General features: G+C 39.3%; 2 protein-coding genes and 1 pseudogene across 5 annotated transcripts in view; 2 read left to right on the top strand and 1 right to left on the bottom strand.

Annotated features, from left to right (window-relative positions):
- Positions 1–19: 19 nt before the first annotated feature.
- CENPL (centromere protein L) lies at positions 20–17,212 on the bottom strand. Its single transcript, XM_045811446.2, has 5 exons — positions 16,749–17,212; positions 12,698–12,874; positions 10,370–10,621; positions 5,280–5,822; positions 20–2,602 (listed from the first exon to the last, which is right to left on the bottom strand). The coding sequence occupies exons 2-5, from the start codon at positions 12,869–12,871 to the stop codon at positions 2,531–2,533; spliced, it is 1,041 nt and encodes a 346-aa protein (XP_045667402.1). The 5' UTR covers positions 12,872–12,874; positions 16,749–17,212; the 3' UTR covers positions 20–2,530.
- LOC123801454 (pre-mRNA-splicing factor SYF2 pseudogene) lies at positions 7,266–8,902 on the top strand (annotated as a pseudogene).
- Positions 17,213–17,405: 193 nt separating the features above from the next.
- Positions 17,406–25,714, top strand: part of DARS2 (aspartyl-tRNA synthetase 2, mitochondrial) — a 28,764-nt gene continuing 20,455 nt past the window's right edge. For 2 of the 4 annotated variants that reach the window (XM_045811407.2, XM_087858750.1), the window contains exons 1-9: positions 17,406–17,512; positions 18,021–18,186; positions 18,809–18,908; positions 21,096–21,162; positions 21,960–22,061; positions 22,452–22,547; positions 23,921–24,044; positions 24,741–24,787; positions 25,538–25,644. In XM_045811407.2, the coding sequence (XP_045667363.2) occupies positions 17,486–17,512; positions 18,021–18,186; positions 18,809–18,908; positions 21,096–21,162; positions 21,960–22,061; positions 22,452–22,547; positions 23,921–24,044; positions 24,741–24,787; positions 25,538–25,644 (836 nt within the window). In that variant the 5' untranslated portion in view covers positions 17,406–17,485. Of the gene's footprint in view, positions 17,513–18,020; positions 18,187–18,806; positions 18,909–21,095; positions 21,163–21,562; positions 21,681–21,959; positions 22,062–22,451; positions 22,548–23,920; positions 24,045–24,740; positions 24,788–25,537; positions 25,645–25,714 lie in introns of those variants that run through there. The other 2 variants (XM_045811408.2, XM_045811409.2) reach the window with 2 other exon arrangements.

Raw genomic sequence — 25,714 nt, 5'->3', positions numbered from 1 at the left:
CTCCATAGAGGTTGTACCATTTCTAACAATCTTTTTTTTTTTTTTTTAAGATTTTATTTATCTGAAAGATAGAAAGCTCCAACCTGGGGGAACAGCAGAGAGAGAGGGAGAAGCAGGCTCCCCGCTAAGCAGGGAGCCCGATGTGGGACTAGATCCCAGGACCCTGGGATTATGACCTGAGCCGAAGGCAGAAGCTTAACTGACTGAGCCACTGAGGCACCCGTTCTAACAATCTTTTAACTGTTTTCCCTTTCACTCTTGTCCACCTATAACTCATTCTCCCTCATATCGTATAAAACATAGATTAGGTAATATTACTCTCCTGCTTAAAACTTCAGTGGCTTCCCATTGCATTTAGAATAAAATCCAATCTCTTAACAGTATCTACAAAAACTTAGATGATGTAGATCTTGCCTCCCTCTATCAGGATTAAGTTTGGCTATGAGCAAGAGACCCAAAATAGCAACAGTTTACACAAGATAAAAGTTTACTTCTCTGGGGCGCCTGGGTGGCTGTCGGTTAAAAGCACTGACCCTTGATTTCAGCTCAGGTCATGATCTCAGGGTTGTGAGATCGAGCCCCGTGTCAGGCTCTGTGCTGGAGGTGGAGACTGCTTAAGACTCTCTCTCCCCCTCTGCCCCTAAAACCCTCCGTCTCTTAAAAAAAAAAAAAGTTTACTTCTCTGACACATAAGTCTAGAGGAAGACCACCCAAGGGTGGCAATGGGGTTCAGCTTTAAGTCCTTGAGGCACAAACTCCTTTCAGACCATGCTCTACCATCCCTATGACCTGACCTGCAGCCCCATGACCACAAAGAATGGCTAGTATTCTAGTCATTATACGTGTTCCAAGCAGAAAAGGTGGAAGAAGACTAAGAAAAAGGCAAAGGGTACATGCCTACTGTTTTTAAGGAAGACTCCTGGAAGCCCTACATGATCCTTCCGTTTATAGGCCATGGGTCAGAACTTAGTCATAGGACTATACAGAGCTCTGAGAAGGTCAGAAAAGGTCATCTTTATTCCGGACAGCCACATGCCCAGTCAAAAACCGGGAGCGATAACCGATGGAATGAGCTCTGCTGCACAGTCTCTCCCCTTTCATCTACTACTAGTCCGCCCTTCCTATGCTCCAGCCACACGGATTTCCTTTAGTCCTCAAACCAACCCAGTTCTTACCTCTCTCACGGCCTGTGCTCTTGCCATTTTACCTGTCTAGTATACCCTTGCACTCACCTTCACATAGCCCGTTCCCTCTCACCTCAGGACTCAGCTCAAATGTCACTTCCTCAGAGAGACCTTCTTCGACGACTATGTAAAAAATCACCGCCTTCTATAACCTACTGCCTTATTTTCTTTATAACGTTTCTCTCAACTGAAATTATCTTTTACCTTCCTCCACTAGAATATAATTTCCACATGACAGGGATCTTTTTTGTCTTCACTGCTATATCCCTGTTGCCCAATACAATTCCAAGTACACGGTAGGAGCTTAATATTAGTTAAATGAATGACTGTCTGACTCCAAAGCCCATGCTTTTTCCACTATCTCTGCTATTCATGCTATATGTGAAATAATACCCCATTCCAGAAGTTAACCTTTGTTTTTAGAATGACAGCCTATTAAAGTTATTTCCTTTCAAACAAATTGTTAAAAATGTCATTTATAAAGTAAAACAAAATCTTCCTGTGCTCAATAAATTAAAAGAAGAGATTTAGAGATTTAGATGTAGCGTCTTGGGCAGGTCTCCTAAATTGCTCAGTCTCATAGTCTGCATCTATAAAATGGAAGAGTTGGTTAAAACGCATTCGCTTAATCTGCAGATATTTACCAAGCATGGTGCTAAAGCAAAATCAGGGACATGAAGGTAAACAAGACAATTCCTGCCTCAAAAGAGGCTCCCAGTTGCCTTTGATTCCACATGATTGTTGGCTTGTAACCTTTGTGCTAGAGAAAAACCCTACGATCTCTCATTCCTGAGACATTAATTCAAGATCTGTCACCAAGACACTGATAAACACACTGCTTCATTTTAAAAGTGAATATTTAATTCAACATTGCAATAAGAATTGAACAGTATTAAAAACAGAAGCATATAAGTGGCTTAAAATAGTGTATATTAATCTCTAGTTTCCTTTGGAGGCGATTTTAATTGCCAACTCTTTACAGTGAAATGATCCAAATCAGAAATAATATTAGAGATACCTCGTTTGAATCCTAAAAATTTGATACAATAAACATTACATATTTTTTAGAAAGATGGTCCAAGAAAATAACAACTCAGCATTTTCTAGAGACTGGCATCCCAGATCGTCAAGACTATTATCGAGCACCTGGCTGTGATTCCACTACCACCTTCTTTGTTCTTCTAGATGCTTCTTGAATTTCATCTGGGCAATTCCAAAGGACTGAGAGGAAAACAGATGCAGAGATAGATGCATATTTCTCCTGCAGGCCCTCTCAGCATAGCAATTAGACAAATAATCAGTGAGAAAAAAGTATATAATTCATCATTTATAGTCCCTACAAGACTTCAATCAATTTGAAAAATTGCCAGTTCTGTCAAATATGCCAAGACTCCAATAAGGTATTTATGACACAGAATCTGAAAAAACACAAAAAAACAGACATTTAAAATTAGAATTATGATAACAGGCAGTTTGATATTTGATAAATATTCCAGGCTTATTTTAAATTCCATACCTGCAAGCTAAGATGAACCCAAACCACTGCTGCTCTAAGTCAAATAAATTTTATTCTACTTAATGAAGACTACTAACTTTAATAAAAATATAACTATTAGTCAATGGTGCTTAGAAATAACTAAAGTTCTTATATTTCCTGACTTCCATGGATGGGCTGACTGTCTGCATAAGGAGTAAGGAGAGGAAGGGTATCCCTGAACCCCTTGGATTTATATGCAAATTGAGTATGTACATTTTCTAGAAAGAGGTTCCAGAGCTTCCTTCTTCTCAAAGGGATACATGATTCCAAAAGTATCTTGTAGAAACTAAGCAGATGGCAGAAACCTAGTTAATACACTAATTTCAAACTTCTGAGAGGCAGTACACTGTTGCAGTTAAAAGGCAAAAGCTTTTGAGTCAGATGACTGGGTTCAAATTCAAACTCCACTTATCAGCTATGTGATCTCAGGGAACCTGCTTACCGCCTGTGTTAGTTTCCTCTTTACAACCTATGTCAATAGGTTGTTGTGAAAGCTAAATGAGACAGTATACATAAAATGCTTAATAATGCCTAGCACTATTAGTGCTTAATAAATGTTCACTATCAAAACAAATTTAAAAATGTTAGCTATCATCATGGCATGATGTGAAGCTAGGAGCAAGTTACCATCTCACATCATTAAGAGAAGCTCTTAGTGGGGAGCCTGGGTGGCTCAGTAGAGTAAGCGTCTGACTTGATTTTGGCTGAGGTCATGATCTCAGGGTCGTGGGATTGAGCCCAGGCGTCAAGCACTGATGGGGCTTCACGCTCAGCATGGAGTCTGCTTATCCCTCTCCCTCTGCTCTCCCCTCCCACTCACTCACTCTATCTCTAAAATAAATAAATAAAATCTTAAGGAAAAAAAAAAGATTCTTAGATGTAGTATAGACCAGATAAAAATCAATGTGCTGAAGAACTACCTTTATATTCATAAGAACACATTATACAAAACAGTTTTTAAGTGCAGTTTACTAATAGAGTGGGCATATGAAAACAAAATCTTAAATATACAAGGACTTCATGAACACTGAATTCTGAGGTGCTAAAATGGAATTTTTTTCCTTTATAATATCAAAGTAACAAGATATAGTATAATCTTTCAAATGTTTTACTGCAAACCAAAGAAATAAATTTAACATCATGACCCAGTACAAGCAATACCTTTACCACATGTGAAACACTCATTTTTATATTTTCTATCATATTTCTTTCTTTTGTTTTTTAAAGCTGGTCTCTTCCGTCAAAATTATTTTCCAACTTACTATTGCATTATGACCTCCAGTTTGAAGAATACTAGTATAGTACTTATGAAGTATGAGCTTTATGGAACCTAAGAGATAAGCATTCAAATATTGACTCCTCCTCAAAGCTATCTTGCAGGTATCGCTTTCACCTATCTTGGCCTGTTTCCTTGTTTTAAAAATGTGGATAAAAACACCTGCTACAGGGTTGCTCTAAAGATTAAAATTAAGGTGTATTTTTTTTTAAATAATTTTTTTCTATTTTTTTTTTTTTAAGATTTTATTTATTTATTTGACAGAGATAGAGACAGCCAGCGAGAGAGGGAACACAAGCAGGGGGAGTGGGAGAGGAAGAAGCAGGCTCATAGCGGAGGAGCCTGATGTGGGGCTCGATCCCATAACGCCGGGATCACGCCCTGAGCCGAAGGCAGACGCTTAACCGCTGTGCCACCCAGCCGCCTCTAAAATTAAGGTGTATTAAACTCCTAGCACAGGGACAAGACCAATATTCACTGTTTACTGTGAATATATTTTAATACGTTTTAAATATATTAATATATTATTATATTTAGTGCCTACTCTCAGTTTATTTCTGATACTTCCTCTAGTAAGTACTTCATAGAGACTAAACCAATGTCAATTATTTCTTTCCCAGTAGGGAGAGAAAAGCCTAAAATATAAAGATGACATCTTAGTTATGTATTTCTTGCTATAATTTTTTTTTTTTAAAGATTTTATTTATTTATTTGACAGAGATAGAGACAGCCAGCGAGAGAGGGAACACAAGCAGGGGGAGTGGGAGAGGAAGAAGCAGGCTCATAGCGGAGGAGCCTGATGTGGGGCTCGATCCCATAACGCCGGGATCACACCCTGAGCCGAAGGCAGACGCTTAACCGCTGTGCCACCCAGGCACCCCTCTTGCTATAATTTTCTGATCTAACAGACGAAATCCTCTGCTGCTCCAATAATTACTTCAAAGTTTGACAAAATAATTTTTAAAGTTTCCAAGTTACTACAGAATAATTCCTATTATTACCAAAGCATTTTATTATTAATTATTATTAATAATAAATATTATTATTTGTATTATTACCTAATATTACCACACAGCATATAGTATTCTCCCATTATAAAGCTGTATCTAGAGGCTGAAGACTTTCTAGTAAATCATTTATAAAGCATAAAAGAAAATATCACTACTGTCTTGAATTAGCATTCAAATGTGTTTCTTCAATGTAGAAAATATGATTAACATACACTTTGAAAGCTATGCAACAATAAGGAAAAAATTACTTAACTAGATTTGTTCAAACTAACCTTTATTTTTCCATCAGTATGTGCTGAAGCTACAGATGTGGAAACACGGACCAATCTTGTGGCCGATAAATGAATTTTGAAATGCCTATGGAAATGTGAGTAAAGGCAGTCCATAAATAAGTCAACTTCCTCCTGAGTAACTTCTCCAGGTGTTTTGTGGACACTGTCCCACAAAGCTTTTGCATCCTCTGGATGTATGGCATAAGAAATGTCCAGACTTTGAGGGCTACAGGGTACAGACCAAAGAAACTCGGTAGCAGCCATATACTGGTCCATTTTGCATGCAGTCCACATAGCTGCCATCCAGGAAAGATTAAACGCATTGATTGCTAAGGGACTGAAATAACAATCGAAAGTTTTCTGAAACCACGTTCCTACTATGGCTGTATTCGTCTCTGCTCCATTTGCAAGGAATAAGGGTACACAGGTGAAATCTTCTGATACAGTCTCCAGAAGACTGTCTCCAAATATACAGCAGAACCAACCAGTCCACAACACTTTATGTTCTCTGTTCTCAGATGGCAGTTGAGATTTTGACAGAATCTATAAAGAAAAAAAAAGGTTCATTAAATTCAGAAGTACATTTCCTCCTAAATTACATCTTCTCAAAATTAGTACATTTAAAAATAAGACGATATGTTGTACTATTTGCCAAAAAAACACAAAGGGAATAATCTCCCTAATCATTATAAGGGTTTATTAAGTTAATTGACCTTCCTCCTAATATTATTAGGACATGGTATGGCAAGATCTTGGTGCACCCAAAATGCAAAATAAGGAATGCCAATAGGGTGTAACCAAGTACACTATCCTGAAAAAAAACCCTCAAAATCTCAAATTCAGAAGGAACTGTAAAAAGTCACCAAATCCAACATGCTTGAATTCTTCTGTTAAGGAAGAATTCGGGATTTCCTAAGGCAGCTCTATCAACTTAAAAATGTTCTCTCATATGTTAGGCCCAAAGTTTCCACCCTCAGGTCCTGTTTTCTCCCTTACGTGCATGTAGAACAAATCAAATCTAATTTCTCTCCTACAGGAAAAGCCCTTCAAATATTTGATGCTCCCTATCATATGTAAAGTTCAACATCCCCAGTTTCTTCAACCATTCCTCCTATGACATACATATGTCAGCATGGGAGTCATTCATAAGTGAATATGATTACTTCAAAAAGATGTGATTAAAGGACTGTGACCATCTTTAACCTAGACTATACTACTTTTAATATAATCAGTAGTTTTCTAATTTTTAGTTGACAGTTTACATAAATTATCCCTATTCATTTTTGCTGTTAATAGGTAAATCTCAGGGCACCTGGGTGGCTCAGTCAGTTAAGCAGTCAACTCTTGATTTCAGCTCAGGTCATGATCTCAGAGTCCTGAGAATGAACCCTACATCAGGCTCTGTGCTCAGCAGGGAGTGTGCTTGAGATTCTCTCCCTCTCTGTCTGCCCCTCCCCCTCCCCTGTGTGCTCTCTAAAGTAAATAAATGGTAAATCTTAAAAAAAAAAAAAAAAAAAAAGTAAACCTCCCCTAATCTTAGAGGTGGTATATTTATTTCTATTAAAATTTTAATGTTTTTCAAGTTGACCCATTGCACCAATCCATTCAGATTTTTAAGAATCTTGATTATGTTTTCTAGCAGACTAACCTCTCAAACTTCAAATCTATAAACTACATGACAAACATACCTTCTAGATATTCATAGTTTTAAAATTTGACCAAGATAAAGTGAAGGTCACAGCCCAGTATCATATTCCTTTAGAGATAATTATTTTAACAGCTACTTTTAGTATATTTCCCCTTCTTGTTCAAGAGATTATAAGAGTCTCAAAAGCCTTAAAGCCCATATAGGTCTATCACACTTTCATAACCTAAAAGTTCTGTAAGTCTGAGAAGAAATGAGATTTAACATGGGCACTATCAGGACGCTCTACTAAGAGTTCAAGAGGTCATTTCTATTTCTCACAAGAAGATTTGCCTGTTGACATGCAAATCACGTCCCTTCTCTGGGCATCAACTGTTGCATTTGACAAAGACTGCTGTCTACCCAGTACCTATTTTCCTTCCACAATAAAACTGTGCTTTTAATGAGGTGGCAAAGTACCCACTAAAAAAGAAAGATTTCCTAGTCTGCCTTCCACCTGGGATGTAGAGAAGTTGTTGGGTCTTAGCAGTTTCATTAAAGATTTGCTCAGTGGCAGGCACCCTATTTGCCCTCCTACTTCCTGCCTGGAACTTGCAGAGAATATTTAGAGCTTCAGGAGCCATCTCAGACTACAGTGCAACCTTAAGGATAGAAGCCATGCACCAAGGATGATGGAGAGATAGAAGGAGCCTAGATTATTAATTCATAAAGCACATACCAACCTTGAACACCTCACCTCCGAACACTTTTTTGTAAGACAAATAAGCCTCTACCTATTAAACCTCAAGACAGATGTTTAATTCACGGGTATTTAGGCTTTCTGTTTTATGCAGCTAAACCCAATCCTAGGACTCTTGAAGATCCTTGCCAGTATCATGATCTAGACCAGGGGTTAGCAAATTTTTTCTGTGAAAGCCAGACAGTAAATGTTTTAGGCTCTGCAAGCCATATGGTCTCTGCAGCAAATACTAAAACATGCTGTTGCAGCACAAAAGCAGCCATAGACAACATGTAAACAAATGGAAGGAGCACTGTTCCAATAGAACCGTATTTACAAAAACAGGAACAAAAACAAGCAGCAGGTCAGATCTGGCCTGCAGGCCACAGTTTGCTGACCCCTGATCTATACAAATAAACAAAATTAGGCCTTTTTCACTATTTCAGAATTTAATTTATAATGACTAAGAGGAGTTCACTCAGAAGAAACAGGAGTATCGGGCATGAATAATAAATCCAGTCTCTTAATAAATCCAAAGATAGAGAGATAAAGCGCTGCCGGGTGACTGCCGCTGAGGCCGAGAAGGTGCCTGCGGACAAGCGCAGAGGAAGGGGAGCTGCCCCTGGCTGCCGCCGCCACGCTGGCCACCCAGGAGTGCGAACAGAGGCTGAAGCGGAGTGAAGATCGAAAGTTAAATCACCAGGAAGTTGTGGAGGAAGATAAAAGACTTAAATTACCAAAAACTAGGAGGCTAAAAAAGCTCGTTTGGAATGGGAGCTGAAGGAAGAAGAAAAGAAAAAAGAATGTGCAGCAAGAGGGGCGGACTATGAGTAAGTGAAGCTACTGGAGACAGGGCAGAAGAGGCAGAAAGATGGGAGAGGAAGAAGAGGAGGAAAAACCCTGACCTGGGATTCTCTAGACTGTGCTGCTGCCCCCTTATCCAGTATTATCGGCTGACCAAGCGGACCAAACCTTACATGGAAACTTATGAGACTGAGAGAAAAACACGGAGAGGCGTTCTACCCAACGTCCAACAGTCTTCTTCATGGAACACATGTGCCCTCCACAGAGGAGACTGATAGGATGGTCATAGACTTGGAAAAGCAAACTGAAAAACGAGACCCGTATAGCCATCCTTATAATGATGATGCAGACACTGACTACGTTAATTAAAGAAAAGCCAAATTCAACAAGAAGGCAGAAAGATTCTATGGGAAATATACAGCTAAACAGAACTTAGAAAGCGGAACAGCAGTCTAATCTCCTTTAGGAACTCGGGACGCCTGGGTGGCTCAGTCGATTAAGCGTCTGCCTTTGGCTCAGGTCATGATCCCAGGGTCTTGGGATTGGGTCCCACATTGGTTTCCCTGCTCATCGGGGAGCCTGCTTCTCCCTCTGCCTGCCTCTCCCCCTGTTTGTGCTCCCTCTCTCACTCTTGCTCGCTCTCTCTGGAAAATAAATATATAAATCTTAAAAAAAAAAATCTCCTTTAGGAACTGTTTTGAATGCCAAATTATAACAGTAAACCAGGACTATTACATTTCCTTTTATAATTTTAAAGTGTTCTATGACTATGTATTTTCATGCTTATATATTTATTATTCACTCATTTCAGAAAAAAAGTCATGTATTTCTGTGTTCAAAATAAATAAATCCAAAGATAGTCATATTACTTTTATTTATTTTTGTTTTTTTAAAGATTTTATTTATTTATTGGACAGAGACAGACACAGCGAGAGACGGAACACCAGCAGGGGGAGTGGGAGAGGGAGTGCAGGCTTCCCGCGGAGCAGGGAGCCGGAAGCTGGCTGGATCCCAGGACCCTAGGATCATGACCTGACCCAAAGGCAGACGATTAACAACTGAGCCACCCAGGCGCCCCTGACAAATTACTGTTAAATACTACACACAAGAAGGAATGTTACATTTCTAAGAGTAACGTGGCATGAATATATCACAACATACGATGATAGATTATATATACATATATATTTTTTTTTTTTTGCTAAAATTCCACTTCTAGGAATTATTCCATAGAATTGTACAGATATACTTACAAAAATGTGGTATTCTTAATGACATGAGTAATTATCTACAACATTATTACTAATTAAAAAAAGACCATATGCAAAAGCACAGGCAATACAATCCCAATTTTAGTAGATCCAGAGAGCCAACAGATGTATCTATGTTCGTGAGAGATATTTATAGTTTAGATAATCTTTGTCTAGTTTTAGCATTAGGTAATGCTGGCCTCACAGAATGAGTTAGGAAGTATTCCCTCTGGTTTTATACTCTGAAGAGATTGTAGAAAACTGATTTCTTTCTTAAATGTTCAGCAGAATTCACCAATGAACCCATCTGGGCCTGATGCTTTCTGTTTTGGAAAGTATTGACTCAATTTCTTTAATAAATAGAGGCTTACTCAGATTGTCTACTGCCAAATAGATGTATACCAAAATGTTAAACTGTGGTTTTCAATTTTCTTTGTATTTTTATGTATTTTCTAAGCTTTCTAAAATAAACATGACTATAATGTAATTGGAAAAAAAACCTTTTTAATTCGGCCATATCTAATTACTATAATTTGGTCAAACAACACATAAAATAGGTAATAAATCACAAGCTTATAATTTTTTTTAAATGGTAAGAAAATACCACAATTTCTAAACCAAGACAGTGCAGATTCTTTTCCCCTGGGAAGCAAGGATTGCCTATATAACATACCTGGACGAGAAATGCTTCAGGGTCTCTTTGTGTTCCTTTCATTCCTAGGAGAGTGGAGAAAGTCACTTTGATGTTGAAGTCTTCTCCCACTTCCACAGCAAGCCCTTTTTGCTTTTCAGCAGCAATAAATGCACTCAGAAGTCTAGAATATTCTTTGAGATTAGTATAGGAGAATTTATACAGAGGAGTTAAACTATATAAAGTCCATTGTTTATTCAGAAGGAATGCAACTTTTTGAGGATCATTATCTTCCTACAGAAAAAAAAAAAGACAAAAGCAGTTTAAATTCTCATTTACTAATATCTCCTAATTCTTAATCACAGTATTTTAAATATTTAATACAGATCTATTACTGGGTACCTCATCTTTACACTCCAGCCAAAATAGTTTGCAGGACTCTGAAGATCCCTGAACAAGCCTTTTCATTTGCTGTACCTTTTCTGTACCTTTGCTGTACCAAAAATACTCTTCCCACATGTGTTCACATGGCATGTTTCTTTCCTTCACTCAGGTCTGTCCAAGTGTCACTCAAGAGGCTACCCTGTCTAATTTTGTCTCACTCCAATTTTGTCACTTATATCTCCTTAACATGCTTTTTTCCACAGCATTTATTACTATATGACATTATATGTTTGTCTGATTTTTATTGTCTTCTTGTCTATTTTATTAGGTGCTATATCTCTAGCACCTAGAATAGCTGTTCAATAAATATTTACTTGATGAACATTTATGTTTGACTTATAGAAATTTAAAATTATAGATTTTGAAAATAGTAACTATTCCTGCAACACTTAATTTGTTTTAATTATGTAATTTTCTTGAACGTTTGGCAGTAAATCCACTCTATGACACAATGTCAAATTCAGTAGATTAAATAAAAAGATACTTGGGAGCACTTTTGCCATGTTCTATTAGAACCATGGGTACCATCAAAAACAAAAACCCTTCCTTCATATTGGCCCTACGGCATTATTGAGGGTCTTCACAAACACCCCCATACAGGTTCCTACTTTTATCCTGAATTGAATTTTTCTATAAATTCATACTTTCTGACATAGTCTTATAGCTCCCAACTGTCTTTTGGAACTTTCATTACAGCTGTCTACTTGATAAAAATATTTCTTCTGACTAGAGTTCATGGAAACTTTTATAAAACTTGTATAAAAAGTTTTTTCTTGTTATGATCAAACGGTATGGGAAAATTATTTGTTTCACAGAGATAAGGAAATGAATTGGACATTCCAATCTTTAATTTATATACAATTTTTATTTATGGTTAGGAACCATCACTTTCATTACCAGCACTAGTAATTTAAGAAGCTTTTCAGAAAGAAGCAAAAATTTTCCCATATCTCAAGAGATATGAGGCACACAGCATGGACAAGAAAACAAGACTATAGGGAGGATGTGGGTGACTGATCAGCCAGACTCGTTGCTATGTTTCTCAAAACGACACATCAAACCCACACTGACTAGGGTTTTATTTCATGTTCCAGTGAAATCACAAATTACCAGTGATATAAACCTTCAGAGTTGTTTATGAATAATCAAAACAGAGAATGTTGCCAGCAGACAAATTGGAGACAATATAAACACCAAAATAACTTAGTAATGATTCAGAAAAATTTGAAAAACAAAAATTCGTTAAGTCCAATAAATGAATGAATGAGAAATGAGAAGGGTTTACAACAGAATGCCAAAGGCTGGTTGATAAATATGGAGCAAATGGAGTTGGAAAATCATTATAGTGTGACCATCATAATAAAGATAGAATCAGGCAAATATTATCGATGGATGTTAAGGGTAAAGGAAATTTTGATGAGGAACAGAGTATTTACATTATCCTAAACTGTCTCCCAAACTGCTTATTAGATGCAGAGAGGAATAAAACAGTAACCACTGGGCAACGTCTTGAAAGTATGATCAAAACTGACATCACCTCTGTGCTACCAGATGTTATTCCCCAAAAAGGACACAACAGCCTCTGTGCTATATTCCAGCCAATACATAGCTTCAATCTAACCATGAGGAAACATCAGACAAATACAAAACGAAGAATAGTCTATCTGAAAAGGAAAGGGGAGAAAACTACATTCTTCAAAACGTCAATGTCATTAAAGAAAAGAAATACTATGGAAATGCTCCAGATTAAAGGAAGTTAAAAGATATAACAGGGGTGGTATTGATAGTATAAATAATTGTTTGTTTTTGCTATTTCTCATTTATTACCTGAGAGATTAAGTAGATACTAAAAATATTAAAAAGTAACACAAATCAAAATGTTTTGCTCACAGATTTCCGTAACATGAAGGAACACAAAAGGCGTACCTGTAATTGTGAACACTGAGGAATTTTCCTTCGAGGTGGAGTTGGGATAAATGAAGTCTGCTTCCTGACCGACTCTAATCGTTTCTGCAAAGGGGTGGCACCTATAAAATAATCTTTAAGCCTTGAGGATGCACTGTGCCTAGGAGTCGATTCCGGTGTGTCATAAGAATCCATGGTCTACATAAAATGAAAGAAAACCAGAATTCTGAACACTAAAAAGTTAATTCATGCTCACAGTTTCACTGATTCTTCTTCTCCTTGCTATAAAGGAATTCTTTTTTCCCTTCCTCTCCCTGCCCGCCCCCCCCCACCAAAGTTTTGACTTTTCACCAAGTCATTTCTCTTTGGTTACAGGCTATTTTTATGAGTATCTTACCCATACCTCAAACACAGAATGTTCAAAACTAAATTCAACTCCTTTCCATCCTCCTCCAAAAGTTAGCTGGTCCATTTTCATATTCCTCTCAATTTTGCTAAATTCATTTAAAGTGGGAGAAAAGTATTCTCCCACTTTCATTCTTGAACATGTAGTCATTAAGCACATACTTTCAAGTTTTTCCTTCAATAGTCTCTGTCATCCATTCCTAAAGCTACTTCTAGGTTCTTACTACCGTATCTATGGGTAATCCATTCTTCAACCATGACACTTTATTTTTAGTTGCCTGTGCAAAAAAATTCACAGTGATGAGAAAAATTCTACTTTTCTACTGACCACATTTTTCATAATTCAGCTTGTCCTTATCCTACTTCTCCTAGGCATAAACATATTCTCGTCTTCATGTTTTTGCCTATCAATCATGTTCCTTATCTGAAGTGCCCTTTTTCCATTTCACCTCCTTTAGGACCATGCTTGAATTTGATCACTTTTCAAGTAGTAGAGTTTTGTTAATCTTTTTTCCCCAGAATACCTAATTACACACTTCTGTCTGTATGAATAGCTCATTCCTGGGCAATGTGTATGGGGGAATAGTTGAGTGTATAGAATGAGATCTCAGAGGCAAATATTTTTTAAAAACCCTCTAGATGAATCTAATAAAATCTTTCAATAAAATGTTTGGAGATTAATAATATACCAGCCCATATAGCTCTCCTTGATCATCTAGTCTGTACCACTTAATTTGGCCCAGATTCATACACTTCCCTGTACTATTTTTTGGTGTGCATTTTTTCCTCTTCCCAACAAGACTAAAATACTTTGACTGAAATCCTGCTTTCTAGATCTCTTGAATTATTACCCTAATACAATGCTGAGTGTTCTTTAATTGTTAGCAAGTATTGTGGGGTTGGGGGTGGGTTGTTTTTGTTTTTTGTAGTTTCAAGTTTTTCTTTAAATTCCAGTTAGTTAACATACAATATAATCTTAGTTCCAGGAGTAGAATTTAGTGATTCATCACTTAAATACAACACTCAGTGCTCATCACAACAAGTGCCCTCCTTAATACCCATCACCCATTTAACCCACCCCCCTCCTCCCACCTCCCCTAACAAGCATCGGTTTAAATGGACAGAAGAATTTCATAGAACTCTGAAATTATAACTTTTGTTGAAAAGAATTATGATTTAAAAGTTATAATAATTACTTCCAAGTATTGGCACAGTTACCCTTTGATAAAAGTTTTTCACAAATGAAAACTTGTAGGGGCACCTAGGTGACTCAGTCAGTTAAGCATCTGCCTTTAGCTCAGGTCATTATCCCAGGGTGCCAGGGATAAAGCCCCACATGGGGCCCCCTGCTCAGCGGGAAGTCTGTTTCTCCCTCTCCCTCTGCTCCTCCCTCCCGCTTGTGTGTGGCGCCCGCTCTTCCGCTCTCTCTCAAATAAATAAAATCTTTTTAAAAAATGAAAACTTGTATTTATTACTATATTTAAATTTCATTATGTCAAACTAGGACACTCTCTGTATCTTGCTCAAACCTTCATAAATTAAATACGTAGTTCTCAATGCTCAGATAATGCCCAAGCAAGATCATACACCACACAACTGAAATAGCAGCTACTTTAAAGCATTCTACCTTTAAATGCATACTAAATTACCTCTTTAAAGGGGAGTTTTAAGGTGCCTGGGTGGCTTGGTCAGTTAAGACTCTGACTCTTGATTTCAGCTCAGGTCATGATCTCAGGGTCATGAGATCAAGCTCCGTTTTGGACTCCACGCTGGCCATGGAGCCTACCCGAGATTCTCTCTCTCCCTCTCCCTCTGCCCCTAAATTTAAATGCATACTAAATTACCTCTTTAAAGGGGAGTTTTAAGGTGCCTGGGTGGCTTGGTCAGTTAAGACTCTGACTCTTGATTTCAGCTCAGGTCATGATCTCAGGGTCATGAGATCAAGCTCCGTTTTGGACTCCACGCTGGCCATGGAGCCTACCCGAGATTCTCTCTCTCCCTCTCCCTCTGCCCCTACACCCACCCCTTCGCTGGCACTCTGTCTTAAAAGAAAAAAGGAGGGGGGATTTTAATCAGTCTCATCTACACAGAATGTTTCTTTCAAAGTTTTATTTGGATTAATTGCTAACATTTATTGAGTATTCATCAGGTGCCAAGTACTTGTCCAAGCCCCTAACAAATATTGTCTCATTTAATCCTCAAACCCCATGAGGTGGTTTATTATATTCCCAATTGACAGACATAAAGACAAAGAAGTTAAGTAATTTGCCAGAGTCATAGAAGTAAAGAAAGCAAGAACCAGGATTTGAACCCAGATAGTAGAATGCCAGAGTCGGTGCTCTTATCTCTTTCTTTCACATTGCCTTTCAATAGAGATCAATTTCAAAGCAAAAGAAGCCCTGATGAATTTGACTCCTTAAAAGAGAAATGTTACGAATTCCAAAAAAAAGATTTAAAAATCTGTCTAGGTGAGAAGAAGACTGTTAACACTGAGACAGTTGGTTTTGAGAAAAACCTAGGGGACTAAGTATTTTATATTATGGTAATGTGAAATATCCCAATCCATGCATAAAAGATTAGAAAATGACATCGATTTTACTCTTTCCCCAATCAATAACGTGCAATTTTGCCCTGCCCCAAAATTAAGAAGTTAAAAATATATCTTGACTAGGGGTGGGTGCCTGGGTGGCTCAGTTGGTTAAGCGTCTGCCTTCGGCTCAGATCATGATCTCAGGGTCCTCGGATCGAGCCCTACACCAGGGTCCCTGCTCAGCAGGGAGCCTGCTTCTCCCTCTCCCTCTGCCTGCAGCTCCCCCTGCTTGTACTCTGTCAAACAGATAAATTAAAAATCCTTAAAAATATAGATATATCTTGACTCATTATTTTAGTGTCCCAGTCTTAACCCCTTTCTCCAGTCCATAACTAGTGATCCATAGTCGCCACTTCTATCTTGTCATTACCTTGCTGGAGATCCCATAACAATTCCCACACATCTTTCAGGTGAAGTCAGGACTTCTCTGAGTTTCACGGCACTACATTATCTGACCTTATTATTTGATACTATCCAGGTTCGTTTACTACCTCAGGAGTTCTCAGCCCAAGATCTTTGGATAAATGGCCTTTCCAAAATCCAACAACCCTCTAAGGTTGTATGCAAAATGTTGTACGCATGTGTATTTGGTGGGGGAGGAAGAAAGGTCCAGTAGACAATTTTTGGAAAGGTTAAGAATCACTGCCCTAGACTGATCATCACCCTACTACTCCCCTTCGTGCCTGTCATGTTTGCCTCTGCTCCCTGACTTTTTTATTCAGCCTTCAGCCAACTAAGAATGCTTCTCCCCTCGCATTTGCCTGACCAAATGCGATCCATCCTGGAGGTTTCACGTCCTCAGAAGCTGCCCGGTATCCACAGAGTATCAGCTCTTCTTGCACTGTAGTTCATAACACACAGTTACAACTTCGTTTTTTCTCTTGTGGTAAATCCGTGAAGGAAGGGACCCTGCCTTCATTCACCTTTTACATTGCCACCAATACCTAAATCCCACTGCCAAAGCTTGGCCGAGTGCCAAGCAGCCACCGAAACACACAAGTGTTGTAGCGATAACGAGCACACAGCAGAGCAAAACAAAGTTTACTGCCAGTCCTGGACAAAGACAAAGCGTCTTACCAATAAAATGCCGTGATGACGCTGTCACCCATTCCGGCTTCACGAACCAAGTCTGGTTCCAAAACTGGGTAGAGATTAAAATCTCCTGAAGTTAAAACAAAAACAGAAACAAAAAAACCGCCAAAACGGCAGCTAAGAGAGAGTTCGGAGGAATCCTTGGCCCCTCCAAGTTCCCTCTCACTCCACATTAACTGGGTTCACCAGGGACACAAACTGCCCGGGAAGGAGACTTCTGCTTCTTCAGACGTCCGACGACTTCACCCTGGGAGGAACATTTCCGCGGACCCAGCCACCAGCTCTGCGACCCTCGCTCCTGCGAAGTCGGCTTCTGCCACAGGAGGGGAAGGGCAAGGGATAGTGGGTCCCACTCGCCCCTCTCCACTTGAGCCCTGAAGAGACCCAGCTAGCTCTGAAATCCCGCCTTTGAGAAGCTTGCAACCAGCTTCAGCCACCGCCTCAGTTTAAAATAGTTTCCCGCCCTGCTCTGCGGCCGGACACCGGAAGCCTCCCTGGTTCCGATTATACGTTAGTGAAGCAACTATGGTCGCCATTTTAACTGAGGTCTGGTGACTTAACCATAATCGTCAACTTGGGTAATCGCGCGGTGTTAGTCTTCCGCCTTTTTCTACCTGCGCGAAGCGTTCCTGCAAATTTCCGCCCATAATAAGCATGGCAGCGGCACCTCTGCTCTGATTGGTTGAATGCCTTCGCCTTAACTCGGGCGCTTTCAGAGCCGAATGAGGAGTGCTTGCATATCGGTGAAGGTCTGGTTTGGGGTTCTGGACCTGCGAAGGTTTCGGGTTTGCCGGTCTTTCTCTTTCTGAAGACCGGAGGCCGGCCGCGAGGTCGGGGAGATTTAAAAACCTGAGGCCGAGTTCCTCCTGTTTTCCAAGTTTGGCCTACGGGAACCTTCGGGGAAGCGTGGAAGGAAGGGAAGGGTGTGCGCTTGGTGGTCAGCCCCTTCCGCCTCTGCATGGTCGCGGAGTCCCGCCTTGCCCTCCCGTGTGGAAGGTTTCTCTCGGCTCTTCTGGCCGCAGTTCGGTTGGTTAGAAGTGGAAACTGATGCATTGGAGGAGCGGAAAGGACCTTTTCCCTACCCTCTCTCCAAGGGCCCAAAGAACTTGCAGATTTATCTAGTTTCTAGACGCGTGTACTTGAGTGTTCAGCGAAGAAGGGCTTAAATATTGGAGAAGAGAGCGAGAACAGCTAGCATTTTAAGGGATTTGTGTCTATTTTCAAAACTGACTTTTGACCTTCGTCCAACACCGGCAGCTTGGGATTCGTGAGCGTCTTTCGCCATCCTGCGGCTCCAACATGCTCTCCTGTTGGTTAAGTCGGCTATGCAGGGGTTTTTCCACACCCACCGGAAGGATCACCCACCTGAGCCGGGGTTCTCTTTCCAGAACGCTGGTGCTCAGTTCACAGAGGAGAATTCCAGGTGAAGGCAGTGAAGGGCTCTGTCCTCTAAACGGTACTTCCTCCTGGCCTCTGCAATCAGAGTGCTCTTATTCCATTTTCCTGTCGTCTGAACTCGATGGCCTTATGTGTAGAGGCAGAACATTCACTCTCCATTTCTTATAATGTAGATTTTTTTCTCTGGAGTTTAAAAAAGTAACCACATGAATTCTCCTTTTAGCTGATGCTACTAATAAGCCTAAAAAATTCTTCCACATTTGAGAATATTTTGGATAGTGTTTTCTAGCGTGCAAGTGACTGGTTTCACTCTAGATTCATACCATCAAACTTCAGTAATTCCAAGATCTCATTTCATTAGGGAAAGGAATGTGCACTATTAAGAACAGGGTAATTTTAGGCCTCTGCAAATGCTACATGATCAAAATTTAGATTTCCTAACACAGAGCAAAAATTTACAGTAAAACTTATTCACTTGGCCTTTGGCACATTTGCAGGTAAATTTAATAGTGACTGAATCAAATTACATACTTCAACTTTATCAGTTTCATTCACTGACATGAAATACCTAAGATGATATAAATTGAGGGTCTTTATTTTTAAGCAATTTGCAAATAATATATTTTTAATCTTGCTTTTCTTTAAAGAATTCAGTAGCTTTGTTGCTCGGACCAACACGTGTGGAGAGTTGCGTTCTTCTCACTTAGGCCAAGAAGTCACTTTGTGTGGATGGATTCAGTATCGAAGGTAAACTGGCTTACAAATGCCTAGTGGTTAGGGGTGACTGGGTTTCTGAGTCAATTAAGCTTTCAGCTCTTGATTTCGACTCAGGTCATGATCTCAGGGTCATGAGATCAAGCCCCGAGTTGGGATCTGCCTGCTTAAGATTCTCTTTCTGCCCCTTCAGCACCTCCACACACAAAAAAGAATGCCTGGAGGTTGTTTTTCCCCAATCAGTTCCAAACGTTTATTAATTTTCAGTCAGTCAGAACAACAAAAGCTTTGCGACTCCTGCAGGATTCTCAGAATTCATTGTGTTTTCAGATTTGTTTTGAAAGATCCAAATAGAGTCACTGGAGTGGCATCTGTTGAAGGGTGTGATAACAGTGTGTTCCACCAGTGGACTGAAATGTCCCTTAGCCCACTCAAGTTGAAGAGTTTCTAGGACCAGTAATTGGGAGTGGGCCCGCTGGTAAGCTTCAATAGCATGAAAAAGCTCATTTTATTCTAAATTTAGGTAGAGAAAAAGCCTAAAAACATGAACAGTGATTCCTTATGATTAAAGCCCATTTTGTTGTTCATCTCTATATTCCAGCACATACCTGAATAGTACATTAATTAATAAGAGTTCCGAAATACATAGATTTTGTGGCCTTCCTGAAGAATATGTACCAAATGGGCGGATATTTGACCCATAAATTTGGTGACTTCTGAGCTCAAAATCTGAGGTTTCTGTATCCCTTCCTGGTACTAAGGATAGTATGAGAAATGAGGGTTGAATGCTAAAATGTTGGGATTTGGGGGAACTTTTTGATGGTTTATAGAAGTGTTGGACCGCCTCTAGAAAATTGTATCTTTTAAGAAAACAGTTTATAGGGATACCTGGGTGGCTCAGTCGGTTAAGTGTCTGCCTTCAGCTTAGATCATGGTCCCTGGGATCCTGGGATTGAGCTCTGCATCAGGCTCCCTGCTCAGCAGGGAGCCTGCTTCTCCCTCTCCTACTGCCCTTCTCCCCCACTTGTGCGTGCAAGAGAGCCTGATGTGGGGCTCGATCCCAGAACGCCGGGATCACGCCCTGAGCTGAAGGCAGACGCTTAACCCCTGTGCCACCCAGGCGCCCCCAATTGGATATTTCTAATATCCTAAAATATCTTTGGAAGTTTCCAAATAAAATTTTCTTATAAAGACTTGAGCCAATGAAAATTAAAAATTTGCCTTTTACTAACAAGCCACCTGGATAACATTAGGAAGATGTATATATAACCAGTAAAAATTGAAATTGAAAATGAAAAGCCTGGGGACACGTGCATGGCTCAGTTGGTTAAGCAGCCGCCTTAGGCTCAGGTCTTGATCTCAGGGTCCTAAGATCATGTCCCACATCAAGCTCCCTGCTCAAGGGCGAGTCTGTTTCTTCCTCTCCCTCTGCTGCTCCCCCTGCTTGTGCTCTCTCACTCGTGCACTCTCTCTCTCTCAAGTAAATAAATAAAATCTTTTTTAAAAAATGAAATGAGGGGTGCCTGGGTGGCACAGCGGTTAAGCGTCTGCCTTCAGCTCAGGGCGTGATCCCGGCGTTATGGGATCGAGCCCCACATCAGGCTCCTCCGCTGGGAGCCTGCTTCTTCCTCTCCCACTCCCCCTGCTTGTGTTCCCTCTCTCGCTGACTGTCTCTATCTCTGTCAAATAAATAAATAAAATCTTAAAAAAAAAAATGAAATGAAAATGAAAAGCCTGGGGTGCCTGGTTGGCTCAGTGGGCAGAGTGTGCAACTCTGGATCTCAGGGTTGTGAGTTCAAGCCCTGCTTGTGGCATGGAGTTTACTTAAAAATTAAAAAAAAAAAAAAATAGGAGCGCCTGGGTGGCTCATTCGGTTGAACTGAGCTTTCGGCTCCAGTCACGATGCCGGGGTCCTGGGATCAAGCCCCGTGTTGGGATCCCTGCTCAGTGGGGAGCCTGCTTCTCTGCCCTCTGCTGCACTCTCTCTCTCTCAAATAGATAAAATCTTTTTAAGAAAATTTTAAAAATAGATGATTAAGAAAATAACAAATGCAAAGTCTTTTTTCCATTGATAAGCTACATAGATAATTGCATGAATGTAGCACATAATGAAAACACATAATTGTAATTGCATGGATTTTTGTTTGTTTAATTTGTTTTGCCTGCTTAAATTTTGGGCTCAGATTTTGTCGTAACGTGTTCATTTTCTTCATTGATCAGGCAAAACATCTTCCTGGTCCTAAGAGATTTCCATGGGCTCGTTCAAGTTGTCATTCCCCAGGAAGAGGTAATAGAAGGTTTCCTACTGTTATCTGAAAGCCTCTTTGATGCTATGGTAGAGTATGCTAAGTATGTTGGATAAGTGTGTGCGTGCGTGTGTGTGTATACATATGATGAAATGTTCCTGGAATAATATATATGTATCTGGTAACATTGGTTACCTCTGGGAAAGGCGACTTTTTACTGTATATCTATTTATACCCTTTGAATTTTGAGCCATGCGAAGGGTACCGCCTGCTCAAAAAAAATTACCATTAAAATTAGATAAAATAGTTGTCATCATGCTTATTGGGCAATATTGGTTTGTCTTGTGGTAATGGTTACAAATGCTTGTATACCTAAGAAACATATGATTTACTCAGTTCTTAGTCTTTGAAGTAAGTAAAGAACAATGAATTATCTTTCAGGGATCAGGATCCAGAGACGAGCATAGCTAACCCCGGAGATTTCCTTTCAGTTGGACTCCATTATTGCTATTGGATGAAACTGCCCCTAAGACTAATTCTGGAGACAGTTGCCTTAAAAGTATGTAGGAATTGTTTCCATCGATCATTCTTCTCCTTATTTTCCTTTAAGGAAAAAATTCTAAAACCCTTCACTAATAGTTTTACCTGCTTTATTATGTGGAGTCAAAATGGGGATGCAATTTACCAAATTCTTTAAGAAAGTCATTAAGGGCAGCCCCAGTATTTATGGCAATTAAGCTATGAGTGTGAATATTTTTCTAAACCACAGACTGCAATTACTACATATTCCTTTAAATTCATGTGTTCGTCGGAACTGTTTTTCTCTCTCATTCTATAGTCGGCTGCTGCTGTGAGGAAGATTCTGTGTGAAGCCCCTGTGGAATCTGTGGTGCGGGTGTCTGGGACAGTAATTTCCCGACCTCCAGGACAAGAGAATCCGGTTAGTAGTTCAGAAGCGGTCTATGTACATTTTGCCTGTATACCTGTGTACTGCCTACACATTCAGGTGACACCAAGCGACTATTAGACATCAGGCGCTGAAAGTTCTGCAGGTTCCACGAATGAACACACAGATTCCAAAATCGTCACTACAAATACATACCTATGTGCACAGGCATGTTAAGACATCTGTTAATGAGCACATTGGCCACAGATACGCATAAGAACGTCAATCTCACACAGATATTGACGCTTTAGACCGTACGCTCTAAGCACCCATACTTACATATGTAAGTACGTGCATGTGTTTTACAAATGATCGCTGTGTACATGTCCTGATGAGTGATTTTTAAAAAAAAGAATACGTCTTTTCTCTCTCTGTCTCTTTAAGAAAATGCCAACAGGTGAGATCGAAATCAAAGTTAAAACAGCTGAACTTCTGAATTCCTGCAAGAAGCTGCCCTTTGAAGTTAAGGACTTTGTGAAGGTGCCATCCTCTGTTGTTAATAAAATAGAGTGTCTAGGAAATGTTGGTAACCAGTAAAGTGTTTTCAGAGTTTTTTAACTTCTGCGAAATTAAGCATTTTACTGTAGACCTGTCGTGAAGTGTTCTGTGGTGTTCTGAGTTAAGCCGTTGCAGTACCTAAACACCTAGGCTGCTTTTTCAGACAGCTCGAAACATGAGTCTGCCTTTAAGACTTGAGGTGGTGTTTTCAAGTATTTTTGTTGCTGTTTGACATTTTGAAAGGAAATTTGTGTCGAGCTTGGAAATGGTCAAATGGTATAGGAGATCCTACATTGATTAACTTTAAGCCTCTAACCGTGATAAAATGTTCGCTTGACTTCCCAAGCATGTAAATCTGATTACTGTAATTTAGGATGTACTTTGCCAAAGTTTGAAGGGTTGTTGAAGCTAAATAGGTCTGGGTGAGTACACCCAGATAATCTGCATCTTTGATACAGTTATCTACAGTTGTAAATGTATATACATCTACTTTGTAAACTGATCTGTAAAATGGTTTTTAAATTAACTGTATGGCCACTTAGTGTCATATTTAAATTCTCAATACTTAATCTTTTAATTAGAAAGAGCAATATAATTACAGGGTTCACCTTTTTGTGGGAGGAGAAAAAAGGAAATATACAGTTTTCCCCCAGCTAAGCTTTCAGAAAGATATGACAGTTCTACTTCTGGTTAAAAAGTTGTCAGCACAGAGAGATGCAGAGACTTACAGCTTTGAAAATAAGCAAAACCTTCTTATCGGTTCCTACTAGGGAGATTCCCTCTGCTGTTACCTTGCGTTTCTTACTTTTAATCCCACTCAAGTGATAATGTCATAGCTGTTTTTACTCTGGTGTATATTTTTTTTTTCAAGATTTTATTTATTTGAGTGAGAGAACAAGTAGGGGGAGTGGCAGAGGGAGAGGAAAAGCTCAGCAGGGAGCTTGACGCAGGGCTGGATCCCAGGATCCCAGGATCATGAGCTGAGCCAAAAGCAGTTGCTTAACCGACTGAGCCACCCAGGCACCCCTACCCTCGTGTATAATTGTAAAAGATCTTTGAAGCCTTTAAGTGTACTTTTCAAGACTCAACTATGGGCTTAAAAGAAAGGACAAATGTTTAGTGAGGGTAGGCAAATTTCAGTGAAGGGTGATGTTAATGATGAAGAGGAAAAAAACATAAAATCTATGCTAGTAACAAACTTAGAGGTTGTAGGAATTAAGGATGCTGTTGTATTCACAAATGGTGGAAACTAAAGGTAGAACTGAAGTTTCTGAAAAGCCAAGCTCTGTATTAAAGTTAATATCTTTTTAATATTCAAAAAATATTTAAACATTAAAATCTTTCAATTTGTTTAGAAAACAGAGGCTCTTCGTTTGCAGTATCGCTACTTAGACTTGCGTAGTTTCCAAATGCAGTATAATCTGCGACTGAGGTCCCAGATGGTCATGAAAATGCGGGAGTATCTCTGTAATCTACATGGTAAGGGACATGCCTGAATGTTCTTTAGAGCTTTTTAGCATCTCTTCTGTTTTATTCAGCATTTTATTGTATCCTCTCTTTGGCATCATTGGGTCAGAGGTTGCCAGAGGTCTGGAATTCACTTAATGTGTAAAGCAGTTTTTGAAGAAAGGTTAATTTCCAGGTGTTTTGTCCTAGAGTATAATTTGGTAACTTAGAACATAATTTAGTTCTACTAGGTCACAAATAACAGTTTTCTAAAGATGTTGAGTCGAAGGTAGAACAGCCCTTTCGTTGTTATCTGTAAGTTTTCTTAATTCCTTATCATGCTTATACTAATTTATTGGGAGCTCAGAAATGTCCTATGAATTAAACTAGACTCTTCAATTAGTCCTGGGGCTTTTTCTACTATGTTTGAGTGATTTTTGCTATACTAGCAGAACATTTAGAAAACCAAAACAGTTCAGTAAACAAGAATCCATCAAATAGTTGGAATTATTTCATGAGAAAGGTGTCAGTTTATGAGCCAAATAGGGTTTTATGAGAATATTCAGCTTCCGTCTTGGATGTGTGGAAATCAGTATTCAGTAGGCTTGGTAACTTCTTTCAGTCAAAATTTCCTAATTAAAATGTAGCCTCAGATTTGTTGAACTGTACCCTGGACAACATATTTGACAAATTTGTATCTATTAAATTCTGATGCTTCTCTCTTTTTAGGATTTGTGGATATAGAAACACCAACATTGTTTAAGAGGACTCCTGGGGTATGTATATCCCTTAAATCAGCCTACAGATGATGTCGTATTAGTTATGAAATTGGACCACTTTGTTTTTATATTCATGTGGCTATATTTTTGGTGTATATTTTACTGTTTCACAATGGTCACATTAACTAGGTTTTGTTAAGAGTCGAGAAAATTATATGGGTCAGAATTTTGAGTCAGAACATTTTTATTCTACATGAGTTTTCTTTCTCTTGAGGTTTATAAGTGCAAATCAATAATGAATTGTTTACTTAAATATAAACCCCTTGTGGGGCACCTGGCTGGCTCAGTCGGGAGAGCATGTGACTCTTGATCTCAGGCTTGTGAGTTCAAGCCCCACATGGAATATAGAGGTTACTTAAATAAATAAAAAAACTTAAACTCCTTGTTCATTAAGAATTGACATTTCTAAACATTGTTATTTAATCTGTACAGTCCATGGACTTATAAAACCATAGTTTAAAAAAGGAGTTAGCAATTATTGGATAGGAATTGCACAAAATTCTATCAGCTCGTAACAGAATTGGGAATTCATTTCAACAACCACGCATTTACTACCTGCCACGTACACACATTGTTAAAAGCCTACTATGTGCAAGGCTTTTGGCGGACTAAAAGATGAGCAAGAGATGATCTCTGTCATTTGCTCTTTAGTTAACTTTGTTGATGTGCCAAAGTATCAACTTCCACCAGATCTTAAGTTCAGGTTTTTTTAACAATAATATTTCTGCTCTCCTTCTCTCTTTAAAGGGTGCAAAAGAGTTTGTAATACCATCCAGGGAACCTGGAAAGTTTTATTGCCTCCCTCAGAGTCCTCAACAGTTTAAACAGCTTCTGATGGTTGGTGGTTTAGACAGGTGAGCCTTCTGTATGCTACTAGTAAGTTATCAGAAAAAGAAAGGGGAGGAAGGTGGGGAGAAAAAGGGG

Source organism: Ursus americanus, chromosome 2, assembly GCF_024610735.1.
Source record: "Ursus americanus isolate L20-20 chromosome 2, mUrsAme1.1.p, whole genome shotgun sequence".
Taxonomy (NCBI): Eukaryota; Metazoa; Chordata; class Mammalia; order Carnivora; family Ursidae; genus Ursus; species Ursus americanus.
Note: the sequence above shows the minus strand (reverse complement) of the source record. Positions and strands in the feature narration are given on the sequence as shown.

Excerpts from the sequence above, each read along its gene's own strand:
- CENPL (XM_045811446.2), bottom strand. The coding sequence starts at position 12,871 with ATGGATTCTTATGACACACCGGAATCGACTCCTAGGCACAGTGCATCC. Across the intron at positions 10,622-12,697 it reads CTCAGTGTTCACAATTACAG|GAAGATAATGATCCTCAAAA; the intron begins GTACGCCTTTTG and ends TTTTTTCTGTAG. Across the intron at positions 2,603-5,279 it reads ATACTGATGGAAAAATAAAG|ATTCTGTGTCATAAATACCT; the intron begins GTTAGTTTGAAC and ends GTGTTTTTTCAG.